Here is a 17,827-nt window from a genome sequence, read left to right as displayed (position 1 = left end):
TCACATCAGGTGTTTATTAGGAAAAATGTCAAATAACTCACAGTTGCATACATCTGTGAAGGGTGATGATACTCTTGACTAGATTTTGGCATGTTTTACCGGTTTGAGTTCTGTTAGCCAATAGAGAGAGGAAGGAATAAGGTGAACTACCATAGGCACAGCCCTAGGCCCAACATTAGGCCACTGTGCTTGTAAATGGAGCAACACTGCCCTCTAGTGGACAAATAGGATGCTTCAAGTCCATTTATTGGGCGCTTAAATAGAGTAGGGCGAAGTTGTCCCTAGACACTGATCTTAGGTCAGTTTAGTATTTCCCCCTACTAATGGTTAAGGATAGGATTGGAGGAAGGGATAGCTGATCCTAGATCTGTACCTAGGTGAAACAGTCTGTTAGGAGTACATCAAGAGGTTTTAAAAGAGAACCGCTTCTTTTAGGCTTGGTTTTTGTATAAACACTTTGTGACAACTGTTGTAAAAAGGGCTCTATAAATACATTTCATTGATTGATTTATTCTACAAAAAAAATTGAATTGTTTGAAAAGCAAATGATATGTATTTAAGCCATTTTATTGATGATAAGAAATGGATGAATTTGACTATGAGTGGGAAAATAACACCTTTTCATTTATTGCAATGGTCTTGGGATGATGAACGGCATAACACTGTTGTGGGAACGACTGTTTGGGTTTTGAATCAACCTGGTCATACCAACATGACATACCTATATTCGATATAGTACATTAATGAGCAGAATATCAATGACTGTCCAAAATAATAATGAAAGAATGTGCACACTTAGTTGCCCGGATAAGTGTTGAGGTAATGAGTTCAAATACTATTCAGACAAATGGACAGAGAATACAATCATCCAGACAAGGAATATGTGCAGAAGAGGTAAAAAAAATAAAAATAAAATGCTAGCCTCTGTCCCGGATCTGTTCGTGCGATCTTGCCAATCCCGATGGTCATTGACATGGCAAGATGTAGCAACAGATCTGGATCCAGGCTAATTAATTACATAAGAATTGAGACATTTGTTTCTAAAATGGCACCCTATTCCCTACATAGCGCACTACTTATGATCAGGGCCCACAGGATTCTGGTCAAAAGCAGTGCACTATATAGGGGATCGGGTGCCATTTGGGACAAGAGAGACATATTAGATAAAAACATAAAATCTTGGCACAAAGCTGGACTTAGGAAAATGCAGTCAAATGCCTGACACAGTAGAATAGTTTGTTTTACAGACAAAAATGGATTGGCCATATCCCAAACAACCTTACTCCATGAATCAGAGCTGGGCTTTGAAAGAGCAAAAATTAAGATACACTATTTTCTTGTGTGTATCAATAGGAAACATTGGCCAGGGTTCTCGAAAATAACAAATAATGAAAGCATCATGTATCAACTTATTACAATAAATGAATAAAATAAAATTGCGACAAGGAATCGTGATCATGGGAATCATTAAATTATTTGATATTCGGAATGACTAAGTTACCAAATCAAGTCATAAAAACATTAAAACGGGATAGTTCACCAAATTACAAATTGGTTTCCTTACCTTATAAGCAGTCTGTGGCAGTGGCCAGGTAAACAAAACCAAAGCATGGACTTACCTTGTCAATAGACTGCTTATAGGGTAAGGGAAACTGTGTCATTGTGTAATTTGGGGTAATTCTCTCTTTAACGACAGACACATTGAATCTTAGCTATGGATAAGATCCTCGTAGTAGAACATACAGCAGGGATCATCAACTACAATCAGCCGCGGGCCGATTTTATTCTTGAGCGGATGGCCAGAGGGATAGAAGATAATTACAAATCATTTATAGGCTAAACATTTACCGTAAGGCCAAACAGATACAGTACCAGTCAAAAAGTTCCGGATTGACTGACCTTCATGTCTTAAAGTAATGATGGACTGTCGTATCGCTTTGCTTATTTGAGCTATTCTTGCCTTAATATGGACTTGGTCTTTTGCCAAATAAGCAAATATACCAATCCTACCTCGTCACAACACAACTGATTGGCTCAAACGCATTAAGGGAAGAAATTCCATAAATGAACTTTAGGCACACCTGTAAATTGAAATGCATTCCAGGTGAGTACATCAAGAAGCTGGTTGAGAGAATGCCAAGAGTGTGAAAAGCTATCAAGGCAAAGGGTGGCTACTTTGTAAAATGTTAAATATATTTTGATTTGTTTAGCACTTTTTTGGTTACTACATGATTCCATATGTGTTATTTCTACAATGTAGAAAATAGTAAAAATAAAGAAAAACCTTTGAATGAGTACGTGTCCAAACTTTTGACTGGTACTGTATATTTGACTAAAACAATCATTCCAAACCTTGCTTACATTTGTATACGATCACATATCTCTATTATGCGTGGGAATAGGCGGTGCCAGAGGAAAGCCCATAAAATTGTCAGAGACTCCAGTCAGCCAAGTCAGACTGTTCTCTGCTACCACACGGCAAGCAGTACCGGAGCACCAAGTCTAGGTCCAAAAGGCTTCTTAACAGCTTCTACTCCCAAGTCATAAGACTGCTGAACAATTCATTAAATGGCCACCGGTCTATCACATTGACCCCTCCCTCCATTTGTTTTGTACATATTTTCTTAACTCTTCTTGAACCGCACTGTTGGTTAAGGGCTTGTAAGTAAGCATTTCACAGTAAGGTTGTATTGGGCGCATTTGACAAATAAAGTTTGATTTGAATACTTTGGAACAGATTTCCTCAATGAAAATCAATTGGAGCCAATATATTGTTGTTTTTACAGTACTTTATGTCCAACCAAGTTCTCTTTTGTTGCTCAGAAATAAAATAAAATGCAATTAAAATCCCTGCCCGGGACCACCAGTTGGGGAACCCAGACAGAGAGTATGTTTTTGTCAGAATGACTCCTCTTCAACTCTTAATCTCATTCTCTTATTTGATTCAGTTTTCAGGACATGTACTCAAACAATTTCAGCAGGACTTCTGTCACACAATAAATTTGGATAAGAAGCTTTAAAGCAAACCAACACAAACACAGAGTACACAAACATAGTTAGACTCGCCATTACCTGGTAACGATCATAAGGTCATGTTGGTGTACAATTAACCTCAACAGGACTTGAAATGCAGTTGAACCAGGTTGGCCATGGGTTCAACCATAAACTTCAACAGCCAATGGCAGATATAGGCGATAAAATAGGGTCTGCATTGTGTGACATGTTAAAAACTCTCCGTTGCCATTGGCTACTGGTCATGAAGTGATCTACCTTCTTGCTCCTAATTGGCCATTCAGTTTAAACAAATCAACCAATCATCACGACTATGTAAGAGAGAAACCAACCTATCGCTCACACGACAGAGGAAACCATGGAAACGGCGTGACAATGTTGACTGACTGAAGTGTGATTTTTGTTACTCTTACAGAACCTCTAAAAGCGCTCTAGAAAAAAAGTGCATCATTATATGTCAAATACTGAGAAAGCGTTTTAAACATTAACAAACAGCACTAATATTAAATATCAGTATTTTCTTATTTTTTTCCCCCACTAGTGCAACAGACGTATTAAAAATAAAATACAGCATAAACTTTTGCAAGCAATCTTAAAATCTTTTTAAATATTAATCTATAACTACAGCCACTACAGCAGAATATGTTAAAGGCAACGTGATGATTGATGCATGAACAAACATGCCAACATTATAGACCTCTTTTTATAGAAATAAATAGCTCAAATAATCTTTATCCTCTTTCTTTCCTAAATAATGTCCATCTCTATAGCACATTTCTGATGAACATTGAATATAAAGCATCTATAGCACACGACTGCAAACTTCAACACTACCGTTTATACATAATATACAGTGGCAAGAAAAAGCATGTGAACCCTTTGCAATTACCTGGATTTCTGCATAAATTGGTCATCAAATTGATCTGATCTTCATCTAAGTCACAAACATAGTGTGCTCAATAGACAACCAGTGTGCTTAGACTAATAACACAAATTATTGTATTTTTCTTGTCTATATTGAATACATCATTTAAACATTGGAAAAAGTATGTGAACCCCAAGGCTAATGACTTCTCCAAAAGCTGATTGGAGTCAGCTAACCTGGAGTCCAATCAATGAGAAGAGATTGGCGACGTTGTTTAGAGCTGCCCTGCCCTATAATTTTTTTTTTTTTAAATAAAAACTCACAAAATTTGAGTTTGCTCTTCACGAGAAGCATCGCCTGACGTGAACCATGCCTGGAACAAAAAGAGATCTCAGAAGACCTAAGAATTGTTGACTTGCATAAAGCTGGAAAGGGTTACAAAAGTATCTCTAAAAGCCTTGATGTTCATCAGTCCACAGTAAGACAAATTGTCTATAAATGGAGAAAGTTCAGCACTGTTGGACAGATGAAACTACAGTTGAGTTGTTTGGAAGGAACACACAACACTATGTGTGGAGAAAAAAAGGCACAGCACACCAACATCAAAACCTCATCCCAACTGTAAAGTATGGTGGAGGGAGCATCATAGTTTGGGGCTGCCTCAGGGCCTGGACAGCTTGCTACCGTAGACAGAAAAAATGAATTCCTTAGTTTATCAAGACATTTTGCAGGAGAATGTTAGGCTATCTGTCCGCCAATTGAAGCGCAACAGAAGTTGGGTGATGCAACAGGACAACGACCCAAAACGCAGAAATAAATCAACAACTGAATGACTTCAACAGAAGAAAATACACCTTCTGGAGTGGCCCAGTCCTGACCTCAACCCAATTGAGATACTGCTGTGGCATTACCTCGAGAGCAGTTCACACCAGACATCAAGAATATTGCTGAACTGAAACAGTTTTGTAAATATGAATGGTCCAAAATTCCTCCTGACCGTTGTGCAGGTCTGATCCGCAACTACAGAAAACGTTTGGTTGAGGTTATTGCTGCCAAAGGAGGGTAATCAAGTTATTAAATCCAAGGGTTCCCATACTTTTCCCACCCTGCACTGTGAATGTTTACACGGTGTGTTCAATAAAGACATGAAAACGTACAATTGCTTGTGTGTTATTAGTTTAAGCAGACTGTGTTCGTCTATTGTTGTGACCTAGATGAAGATCAGATCAAATTTTATGACCAATTTATGCAGAAATCCAGGTATTTCCAAAGGGTTCACATGCTTTTTCTTGCTACTGTAGTTGAATCTTTCATTTCGACTTTGAAGAAAAAAAAAAAAAAAACTTACAGAATGGACACCTGTAGACTCTTAATACTTATACGTATGACCTTCATTTTTATAACACCAAATGCAGTAATCTTTTTATATTATAAACAACATTATGTACAGTGTTTAATGTCTAAAAGAAGACAAGATTGTCAGGAACTGAAAACCCCCTAAAGCTGAATCCCGAATGACACCCCACTCCCTATATAGTGCACTACTTTTGACCGGAGCCCTATGGGCCCTGGTCTAACGTACAGCAGTTCACTATACAGGGGAAAAGGGAGCCATTTGGAGCACACGTAAATAAACAAGTGCATTGTGTTTTCTCTATTGTGACAGTGACTTTAAAAACACCTTTTACTTGAAACCCATTTTCAATCTCTGAGGGGCAAGGCAGTACAATATTCAGTATTGGAAGAGAACATGGAGAGATGAGAAACCACTGTAGTGTGTGTGTGTTCATGTCAGGCTAGCACTACTAAAACAAACCAGCGCGTAACTTAGAACAGAATTCGGTGCTCAACTTCACTAAACATCTCTCCATTGAAAAAACTAAACGGGGAAGCAGCACACGGGCTGCATCTCAATGGTCTAAAAATGGCTTTCTCTCGTTTCCTTTATCTACAATGACCTACAAACAAAGGATAAGTCAAAGCCTACCAGAGGATCAGCTTCCAACTGTTGTCTTCTGTCAGAAGGAGCCCACATTAGACTTGAGATGCCTCCCTGGGGTGGGTGCATGGCTTGGGTCGGTGTGCATTGTTGCCTGAGCTCAACGACTTGCTTGAATGCATTAACGTTACAGTATTGCGAGTGGATCCATACAGGCTAACTCTTTCCTCTTCTCCCATCATTGCACTGAGCAAAAATAACTGGTCAGGTGTAAGACAGCCTAACTATGAGCTTCCACCATTTTGTTTTCACTTGTCAAGGCAATCAGTGCAGATGAAGAAACAAGAAGAGGACTTTGAGGCAATTGAGATCAAGTCTGCATCCCAAATGTCACCCTATTCCCAATATAGTGCACTACCTTTGACCAGAGCCATTTGGGAGGCATCCAGAGACACTTCCTACTTCTCCACCAGCTGTGTGTCGTTGCACGAGTCATCCTGCTCAGCAGAGGGCTCCAGAGAGTCAGCTGACCTATGACATCGAACAAATCGCAACTGGTCATAAAGTTGGATAGAGGGCACAGTTATGAAGCCATTGTGGCAAAGAACCAAATATGTGCCCTCTATCCAACTCTATGTAATTGGCGGGCAATAAGAAGCCCTTCCGGTGTACTGGCTGTAAATACAACAGCGTTATATATATATATATATATCATAATAAACGGCTGTAACATATATAAATGTATTATACATTATGTTTATAGCCAGTTTAACATATAAATGGCATCATGTCAATCAACAATCAGCAACTTTTCGCTCATGGAAGTTGTGGTTTGCGTGCACTGGATGTAGGACTATAGCCGTTTCTCAACTGGCACCCTATTCAGCGCACTACTTTTGACCAGAGCCTTATGAGCCCTGGCTAAACATATTACACTAAATAGGGAATAGGGTGCATTTGGGATGTAGCTTATGCATGTAATTCACTGCAGCTTACAGAGCTAGTGGCTAGTATAGGGTTAACGCCTGCCTTTACAACACTCCTATAGATTAGTGGCACACTGGAGAAACCATTTTACGAAATGAAGATAGAACAGACACGTTCTGTGAATGCCATCAATTCTGAAATAGAGGCATAATGAATTCATTTGCAACCCCGTTTAAAAACATAAAACAGTAGCTGCCTTATGGACCAACCGGCCTATTGGTACCGTAAGAGTTCCACAGACCAAAGTAATTGACAGCTGAAAAATCCAAGGCTGTGCGAGAGATGGTGCTCGGCTGATGATCATGCTAAGGATGCACCTAGTGTTCAATATTGCACTGTTCCCATGGCGACCACACCATGGAGTGGCTGATTGGCCAATAAAGACCTTGGAATAAAAATGTTCTCAAGGTGACAAGATATCTTCTCATTTTATGTTCGACCAAGTCTGCAGCTGGTATGTCATGTATTGCCCTCCCTTACACATACACACACACACACACACACACACAGGTTGGGAGTCTATTTTAACTAACTGTTTAGCATCTTGATAAAAAGCATCCCAGACACATTCTCTGCAATGCTCTCAGTGAATAAAGAGAGAACGAGAGCCTGCTCTTTCATGACATCCGTCCTCCTGCTTACAGCTATTTTCTCAGTTGAAATCAAAATGGCCGCCGAGATTACAGCATCTACAAAGTCCAATAGTCCTGCTGAGTTTACGTTTCAAATCCGTTTGCCAGGTCAGAAACTCACAGGCAGGGTCCCTGTATGCTTTTGCGGAGACTTACGGGCCCCTGGTCTTGTTACCTGCCTGATGATGTCTTTACCCCCACCATAAAGTTGGATAGAGGACACACAAAATGTACTACTTTAAAATGGAGTTAGCCCTCAATGTTGCTGCCCATTTGGTCAAAAAAGCAGCCATTGAAAAGATAAGGGATGAGCTCTCGTACATATCTATGGTAAAGGAGGGTTTGGTCCCTTCATGAGAATCTCCACTGGGTTTGTATGCTCCAGGGTAAGGTGTGGACCTAACCTAACCAGGCCCTAACCAGGCCTAACCAGGCCTAACCAGGCCTAACCAGGCCTCTTGTCTTGTCTATCCTCTGTTCTGTAATGCATTGTAATGGTCTATGGAGCATCTATCTGTCTGTGGTGTCTGTGTCTGTCTTTTAGTCAAGGCTAAGGGCCGAAAACACATTGGTTTTTATTTTTAACTAAAAAGCAGCATGTTTATCAACTTCCACTTTCTCCAACAGTTGCTGAATTTCCTCTTCAGTTGTGTGTGTGTGTTGGCTGACTGGTACGTCAAGGGGTTTCAAATGACAGGGTCTGTTCTGTTGGTGTGACTGGAAACAAAATGGCCGACCCTTCTTTGGGGGGGTCCTGAGTGGTGAAAGGGGTTAGCAGAGGATGTCCGCCTTCACGTGCAGAATTTTGGAGAAGCCCGGTCTCTTCTTCAAGCCCTGGAGGGTAAGGAGGGATGGATGGAGGGCTTAGACCACTACAATCATTTATGCAGAGAAAAGTCAACATCACTTCTTTCATTTGTAGACCATTGTGCATACGCACACACACAGTAGAGGCCGTTGAACCATCAAAAAGGTGTGTGTAAATGAGCATGCCTCAATCTATTTCTATCTATCTGAGTGAGTGCATTTAAACATTAGGGCCCGGTGACGATACCAGCATCGCGATACTCGTTAGTATCATGGCAAGGAAGCAAAACGCAAAGCGGCTTCAACTTCTTTAGGAAAACAGCCCTAATGTTGGAAACAAACATCAATACGTCGTCATCCCGAGTCACATTTACTTATTTCCCAAACTATTAACACACTACATTTTACATACAGCAGGTTTTAAAAACGAAAAAATAAAAATTAAAAAAAGAGTTCGGTCTGCTTTGCGTTTTCGACCATGGGAAAAATATTGCGATGCCGATATCGTCATAGCCCTATTAAGAATGTGTGAACCTAAAAATATGCTTAAGAGAATCTGGGAGAATCTGTATTTAGATACAGAAAAGTAAGCATATAACTCAGTTTGTAGACCATTGCGTGCACACATGTACACGCGTAAGAAATGAATGATTGTGCTGGTTCTTTATAGAGGTTTTCACTGACTGTACAGTACACACACAACTCATAGGTTTCTCCCCCTCGAGGGTTTATTGAGTTTGACTAAATGTTTGCTTCTCCCCTGTCTGGCTACAGCCATGACAAATGAACAGTGCCGAAATTACACACACACACACACACACACACACACACACACACACACACACACACACACACACACACACACACACACACACACACACACACACACACACACACACACACACACACACACACACACACACACACACACACACACACACACACACACACACACACACTTTTAGGTCTCTGGAGTTAGTTACTTAACGGCTATGAGCAATCTAGCACAGCATCCGCCAGTGAGAAAGGGACACCTTCCACACTGACTCACAGAAGGAGGGAAGGCTCACACGCCCACCCTATTCCCTATTTAGTGCACTACTTTGACCAGGGCCCATAGAGAAAAATGTAGACGAAGTCCGAGTGCAAATATCGAAGCGCTCTTCCTCTTAACCTCTGAGTGGCGCCCGTCGTGGGCGTGCCCCGCTTCCTCTCTTCAGAAAGCAGCTGTATTATTCCATTTCCTCAGTTCCTCAGACGACCAGCTGAACTGGCCTTCCTTGAGTCATGTACGGTTGAGTATGGTTGAGTTGTAATAATAGACAACTCTCACTCACCCACCGAACCATCACTAAAGGATGCTACAGAGTTAGTCATGTACATTACATGTATACTGTGGGCAGGAGAGAACCCAAAGACAGGAAATTGTTTGGAGTGGCATAGTTAGGAGTTGCCCTCAAAGAACTGATCCAGAGTAAGTTTTAATAGTATTGGGTCCCCCCCTTATTACGTGTATTACACCCCCTTTTAAAAATGATCTAAGATTGTTTAAATGCAATTATTTTTAAGAGCATTGGGATGTGGTCTCTGAAGTGGAAGTTAAAGCTCCGTTATAATTACCTGCAGCTTGTTCACCATCTCATCAAAGAGCTTCCTAGCCTCAGGGCTATTGGGGTCCTCGAAGTAGTCCTCTACACCGATCTGCACCACGATGGACTTCAGGTTACGACACACACCTGGAGGGGCGAGATTGTGTACAACCATCAGGAGGAAGCAGCAGACTCGCCACCCAATTCCAAATAGACCCCTCGACCCTACGCCCTAGCCACTTGTGTAGATGTGAAATGATTGACTGGATGAGAAAAGTGCAGACCTGGGTTCAAAAATGGTGCTTACGCAACACTTTGAGCCCTTGCTTGCGCAATGGAAGACTAAAATGGGCAGGGATTTCACTTTTGGGATTGTTCTACTGGTTCCTTTGTGAAAATAAAGCACATATTTATTTGAACCTGGGTCTGGTCTAGGATGTACTCACTGTTGACGTATAGCAGTGTCTTAGGGGTGGAGGTGAGGACCCGCATCTCTAGAACATCCAGACCCTCCCAGTAGTGTTCTATGTAGTGTATTATGCAGTGTAGTAGGGTGTACTCACTGTTGAAGTGAAGCAGGGCCTTAGGGGTGACCGGGGTGGAGGTGAGGACCAGCATCTCCAGGCCCTTCAGACCCTCCCTGCACACCTCAGCTGCCACTTCCTGGTTGACCTCACTCACATGGTCCAGCTCCAACACCTGCAGACGCATGCAGTTCCTCGCTGCAGGGGGGGAAAGAGGGAGGAGGAGAGAAGGAGATTGAGATGCCTTTGATACCAACAACTTAGTCGGTAGTATGTAAGTAAGTAGCATTGACCGCACCAGAACAGCCCATAGGGCAGGAGAGTATCTTCCGTTTCTGTAGCGTGAGGCAGCTAGAAGCACAAGTTCAACCCCTGGACAGGACGCTTGGTATGTGCTACTCCATTGTTTTTCAAGTGCTAGGTAAGATATCTAAAGAGCCTATCCAGAGTCTAAAGCACCACATATTGATATACGTTTGTTCATGGGTTGAAGTGTTAGCATTGCTTACATGAAAATAAAACTTAACAATGCGACCTAAATAAGTTTAAAAGAGAGACGGTCATAGCGAAAGCGCACATATCCAGCCTACAAAACCAAAACAGTGTGTTCACCGTGTTTCTACCATTTGTATGATAATCTCAGATATATTTGAGATGATTCAATTCAACAGCTTGGGGATAGTGTTTCATCATGTTTCGCCCTAGATGGTAGGATGAGTGTGAACCGATCAGAATGGCTGATTTCCAAATGGCATCCTATTCCCTTAACAGTGCACTCACTACCTTACACTAGCGCACATACGGTGCCTTCAGAAAGTATTCATACCCCTTGATTTATTCCACATTTTGTTGTGTTACCAGACTGAATTCAAAATTGATTAAAACAAATGTTCTCACCCATCATCAAAGAACACCCACAACGACAAAGTGAAAACATGTTTTTAGAAATGTTTGCAATTTCATTGAAAATGAAATAATGTAATTTACATAAGTATTCACACCCCTGACTCAATGTTAGAATCAGCTTTGGCAGTGATTACAGTGTTTCTGGGTAAGTCTCTAAGAGCTCTGCACACATGGATTGTACAGCATTTCCACTTTATTCTTTTTATTATTCAAGCTCTGTCAAGTTTGTTGTTGATCATTGCTAGACAGCCATTTTCCAAGTCTTGCCATAGATTTTCAAGCCAATTTAAGTCAAAACTGTAACTAGGCCCCTCAGGAACATTCAATGTCGTTTTGGTATGGTACTCCAGTGTATATTTGGCCTCGTGTTTTAGGTTATTGTCCTGCTGAAAGGTGTATTTGTCTCCCCGTGTCTGTGGAAAAGTAGACAGGTTTTCCTCTAGGAGCTCTATTCCATTTATTATAATTTAAAAAAAAATTAAACTCCCTTGACGATGACAAGCATACCCATAACATGATGCAGCCACCACCATGCTTGAAAATATGAAGAATGGTACTCAGTGATGTGTTGTGTTGGATTTGCCCCAAACATAACACTTTGTATTCAGGACAAAGTTAATTTCACTTTAGTGCCTTATTCAAACAGGATACATGTTTTGGGATATTTTTTTATTCTGTACAGGCTTCCTTTTCACTATGTCAATTAGATAAGTATTGTGTAGTAATTACAATGTTATTGATCCATCCTCAGTTTTCACCTATCACAACCATTAAAAGTGCTTTAAAATCACCATTGGCCTCATGGTGAAATCCCTGAGTGGTTTCCTTCCTCTCCAGCAACTGAGTTAGGAAGGACGCCTGTATCTTTGTAGTGACTGGGTGTATTGAAACACCATCCAAAGTGTAATTAATAACTTCACCATGCTCAAAGGGATATTCAATGTCTTTTTTTTTTTATCTACCAATAGGTATCTTTGCGCGGCATTGGAAAGCCTCCCTGGTTCTGTTGTAGATTCTACACTATATATACACAAAAGTATGTGGACACCACTTCAAATTAGTGGATTCGGCTATTTCAGCCACACCAGTTCCTGACATGTTTATAAAATCAAGCACACAGCCATGCAATCTCCATAGACAAACATTAGGAGTAGAATGGCCCGTACTTAAGAGCTCAGTGACTTTCAACGTGGGACAGTCATAGGATGCCACCTTTCAGTTTGGCAAAATCTCTGCCCTGCTAGAGCTGCCCAGGTCAACTTTTAGTGCTTGTTATTGTGAAGTGGAAACATCTAGGAGCAACAATGGCTCAGGCGCTAAGTGCTAGGCCACACAAGCTCACAGAACGGGACCGCCGAGTGCTGAAGCGCGTAGTGTATAAAAATCGTCTGTCCTCGGTTGCAACACTCACTACCGAGTTCCAAACTGCCTCTGGAAGCAACATCAGCACAATAACTGTTCGTCGGGAGCTTCATGAAATGGGTTTCCATGGCCGAGCAGCCGCACATAAGCGTAAGATCACCATGCGCAATGCCAAGCGTCGGATGTCAGTCCGAAGGACTAATCTGGGTTTGGTGGATGCCAGGAGAACGTTACCTGCCCCAACGCATAATGCCAACTGTAAAGTTTGGTGGAGGAGGAATAATGGTCTGGGGCTGTTTTTCATGGTTCCGGCTAGGCCCCTTAGTTCCATTGAAGCAAAATCTTAACACTACAGCATACAATGACATTCTACACAATTCTGTGCATCCAACTTTGTGGCAACAGTTTGGGGAAGGCCCTTTCCTGTTTCAGCATGACAATGCCCCCGTGCACAAAGCGAGGTCCATACAGAAATGGTTTGTAGAGATTGGTGTGGAGGAACTTGACTGGCCTGTAAAGAGTCCTGACCTCAACCCCATCGAACACCTTTGCGATGAATTGGAATGGCCAAAATCAGTGCCCGACCTCACCATTACTCGACCTCACCATTGCTTGTGCCTGAATGGAAGCAAGTCCCCGCAGCAATGTTCCAACATCTAGCGGAAAGCCTTCTCAGGAGAGTGGAGGCTGTTTTAGCTGCAAAGGGGGGACCAACTACATATTAATACCCATGGTTTTGGAAGGAGATGTTTGATGAGCAGGTGTCCACATACACTACATGACCAAAAGTATGTTTGAAATTCACTGCTCGACTTGAGGGACCTTACAGTTAACTGTATGTGTGGGGTACAGAGATGAGGTAATCATTCAAAAATCATATTAAACACTACCATTGCACACAGAGTGAGTCCATGCAACTTATTGTGACTTGTTAAGCAAATGTTGTCTCCTGAACTTATTTAGGCTTTCCAATAAATAAAAAAAAGAGGTTGAATACCTTTTCAGCTTTACATTTTTAATTAATTAGTAAACATTTCTAAAAATATAATTCCACTTTGACATTATGGGGTATTGTATATGTAGGCCAATGACCCAAAATCTAAATTTATAAAATGTTAAATTCAGGCTGTAACACAAGAAAATGTGGAAAAAGTCAAGGGTTGTGAATACTTTTTGAAGGCATTGTTGGGCTCTGGCCAAGAGTAGTGCACTATATAGGAAATAGGGTGCCATTTGAGAGGCACTCAATATCCTTTCCTATTGCCACCCCACATCCTCACTCAGCCCATGTTTGTTTATTTAAAAAAAATGTATTTCACCTTTATTTAACCAGGTAGGCCAGTTGAGAACAAGTTCTCATTTACAACTGCGACCTGGCCAAGATAAAGCAAAGCAGTGCGACAAAAACAACACAGAGTTACACATAAACAAAACGTACAGTCAATAACACACTATAAACAATCTATGTACAGTGTGTGCAAATGTAGAAGAGTAGGGAGGTAAGACAATAAATAGGCCATAGAGGCAAAATAATTACAATTTAGCATTAACACTGGAGTGATAGATGTGCAGATGACGATGTGCAAGTAGAGATACTGAGGTGCAAAAGAGCAAGAAAATAAATAAGAATATGGGGATGTACTGATAGACAGGCCACCAAAACATCTGTTTCTCATCTAGCCACAAAAGTAATTTCCTCCCTCTGTTCCTGCATGCTGTGAATCGTGAGTAGGAACGCAATAGCTGGGTTACATTTCCTTCTGCACGCATCCCGCTTCCCATACGTGTGGATGGGCCAGAAATAAATCAGAATATTTTGTTCCTCAGAAAAAAGAAATCTAAATGTGACAAATAACCCCTTGAAGTACAAAGTCCTATCCATCAACAAACAGTCCCTCCAGGATTCCGCGAACTCATAATTAAATGCAAAATCAACCAATCAGCATATATTACGCGAGAGCTGACAATTTTGACCAATTCCCGCACTTTTAGCACATAAATGGGTCCAATCAAAAGCAGGTTCGTAATGTTGACTAATTACTGCACTGTTACCATGTAAAATGGCCCAATCCAACCACACGTCATCAAAGTTTTCCCCCTAGCCTATCAGCGTATTCACGTGCGAAGATGATGGCTGACAGGCAGTACAATGAACAGAAATCAATGTCATTTGCCAACAAAAAAAACGACCGTGTGAAAAAAATTCCGAATGTTTTTGGAAACTAGAGAAAGTCGACAAAGTCACTTCAATTATTTGAAGTGACTGTTTGTCCACTTTCTCACAGCAGCTGCAGATCACCATGACTGAAGTGGTAGCAGGGAAGACCGTGGCAAGTGCTGAAAGTAGTATGAATCAAGGTGAGTGGCGTTTTACTCAAACTTTTACTCCGCTAACCTTGGCTTTAGTAGGGTGGTCGGCACTCTGCTCTCCCCAGTCTGTCTATGGAGAGCGCTGCTCAAAACGCCGAGTGCTATTTGTCAGCTTTGCCGTTTTAAACTCTCTGTAAAACATAATACGGATCACGAAAGCACAATCTTTGTGGATTTTTTTAGAAATGGAACAGTACATTTCAACCACGATACTCTATTTCTGTTTTCTGTTCGTCTCCCTTACGACCCTTTCAGGAAAAAAAGTAACTCAAGAATTTAAGAAAACTTATTAGAAAGAAATATCGATCCTCAAATTGAAAGCGATTGATCAGCTTTGAATCTATTTGGGGTGGTTTTTGAGAGAGAGCGAGTGGGTAGGAATGGGAGGTGCATCTTGTGTTGATAGCAAGCCCCAAGCCTGATGGATCGGAGTGGTGTGTGTGACTGATGTGTGAGTGGATTATGACAGAGCTGTTTGTTCAGGAAAATAAACAAAATTGAGCACTATACAAACATTAGGAGTAGAATGGACCGTACTTAAGAGCTCAGTGACTTTCAACGTGGCACAGTCATAGGATGCCAACTTTCAGTTTGGCAAAATCTCTGCCCTGCTAGAGCTGCACAAGTCAACTATAAGTGCTTGTTATTGTGAAGTGGAAACATCTAGGAGTGTTTTTCAGATGTTTGTAATTGCTTTTGGATTATGTATTCTGCTTTTTATTGCTTTATATGAAATTAGCATGATAAAAACCATTGCAAAATGTATCGCAGAATTTCAGAAAAGCTGCGACAAAATCAAGCATTTTTGGCCGCAGAAATCACAAAAACACAATTGCGAAATCCTGGAGGGACTGAACAAAGACCTCTGATATGAGCCATACAAAGCACTTCAATCCAAATGGTTTCTTTTTTCTGAAAGAATAGTCCCTATATCAGTTTATTTATTAAATGACCAATGAGATGAATTATTCATTAGATATTTATCCAAATTAAATTTCCTCACCCAACGAGGCTAGTCCCTGAATGCCACAACCTGCCCCGCCAACGCCCAGGGCTCTGAGGTACGGCCAGCATCGGCCAATGGTCTGCAGGCATCGGTTGCTGAAGCGAGCCGGTTGTTGGCTGGAGGAGAGAGAGAGAGAGGTACGTCACAATATATATGTGTTAACAGTGTTCATAAAATAAATGTGTGCTAAGAGTGGCCTCTCACCATGGATGTAGTGGTGCCACCTGGAGGGAGATTATGTCTCTACAGCCTGCTCCTAGAGCCCAGATCACCTCCTGTCCTACAGGGTCTGTGGCACTCCTAGAACAAAAAACACCAATTCACCATACTTCATGGTATATCAACCTAGACACCCATTCATAATATATATCAGGGGTCTCCAACTCATGGCACGTGGGCCAAACGCGGCTCGTCTACTGATTTTATGTGGCAGATTAAATGCTAGTGTACTTACAGTATATTCTGTAATACTACAGTTAAATACTATATAGTATACTGTAGTGGATTATATTGTATAGAGTGCGAGCACCCCGTGGTGGTAGTACCTGTAAAGACAGGTGGGTTGTTTAGCAACAAAGCCGATGCATGCGCAATCGTGGAGCAAAACAGGCGGGGTTGGCTTAGAATTAAAGGATTGTTGACAACATGCAAACTATATTTCCTCTCCAAAGCTTTACTGAAAACATAAATACATTTGCACAATGAGCACTTGTCTCTCAAATACATCATTGCAGTTGTTGGTTAGCTAGCTAGCAAATGTTTTGGGATATTAGCATAGACATGATAAGAGTCAAAACAAGACATGGTATCAATAACAAGATACAACGAGTTGAAATGAGCCACCTACAATTCCCCACATGGCAGCTTCTTGTCATTGTTGCTAGCTATCTGACCATCCAGAATCATAACACACGGACTTCTGCCCCATCGACGCAGGCGCTAGTGATAACCCGCAATTTCAAATAACCCATCCTCAACCTCCCAACTATATGTGATTAAGTGAAAATTTTAGGCCCGCACCCGACCCTAACCCACAAATATAGAAAAGGCACTGTCCAGTCAGAGACAGGCCTATGTTTCTGCTTATAATTTCCCACATTGTGGTACGTTATTTGTTAGTAAACTTTTCTATAATTAGATACATGCAGCTTCTCTTGTCATTAACTGTTGCCCTAGAAAATCGATAGAATAAATGATTCAATCTAGTTGACGTCGGTAAAATTCTTTCATCTCTGCTTCTCTTGCTCAGCAAAGATGTTTAGGGATGCAAGATTTTCTGTGCAAAATTTCCTAATAACAGTTTGACCGGTTCTAAGGAAATTTAAAAAAGGTGTGAATACTACCCAACATGTTTCTGATAAGATTTCAGTTTGACTTTATGATGCTGATAAAGATAGCACCTATAGATGGTCACTAACTGTCTAAATGTGTATAGCGCCTCGCAATCATCACATAACACTCATCATCCTCTACACCAAAACTTTCCTGAACATTAGGCTATTGTTCTGGTCCACCCTTCTATTGATTTTCAACTCTCCTTTTTGCAGCTTTTCTCTTCTAGAATTAAACTCCAACATTGTTCTTTTTGACTCAGTGAATCGAAGTTAACTTTTTCTGACCAAGTTCCGAAAAGCATTTGGCGATTGGAGCGTAATTAGGCCCTAAAGCTTAGGCTACACACAAACAGCAGAAAAAAATGAATGAAATAAATACATAAAATGTCCTAAAACAAAAATATACAGAAATAATACTTCCTGTTTGCACTGGCAATTGAACCACTTTCAGAAAGTATTAGACAGGACCAAGCGTAACAGGTATCAGTATTGGT

General features: G+C 41.0%; 1 protein-coding gene across 2 annotated transcripts in view; it reads right to left on the bottom strand.

The window, feature by feature from the left end:
• Window positions 1-551: 551 nt before the first annotated feature.
• Window positions 552-17,827, bottom strand: part of fbxo41 (F-box protein 41) — a 111,269-nt gene continuing 93,993 nt past the window's right edge. For both annotated transcript variants that reach the window (XM_014195607.3, XM_014195608.3), the window contains exons 10-14: window positions 16,204-16,299; window positions 15,997-16,115; window positions 10,395-10,553; window positions 9,863-9,978; window positions 552-8,269 (exon numbers count right to left, since the gene is read on the bottom strand). In XM_014195607.3, the coding sequence (XP_014051082.1) occupies window positions 8,207-8,269; window positions 9,863-9,978; window positions 10,395-10,553; window positions 15,997-16,115; window positions 16,204-16,299 (553 nt within the window). In that variant the 3' untranslated portion in view covers window positions 552-8,206. The remainder of the gene's footprint in view (window positions 8,270-9,862; window positions 9,979-10,394; window positions 10,554-15,996; window positions 16,116-16,203; window positions 16,300-17,827) is intronic.

The sequence above is a fragment of the Salmo salar genome, chromosome 04 (assembly GCF_965601325.2).
Source record: "Salmo salar chromosome 04, fSalSal1, whole genome shotgun sequence".
Classification (NCBI taxonomy): Eukaryota; Metazoa; Chordata; class Actinopteri; order Salmoniformes; family Salmonidae; genus Salmo; species Salmo salar.
The sequence above is the reverse complement of the archived record's forward strand: the minus strand, read 5'-3'. Positions and strand labels throughout refer to the sequence as shown.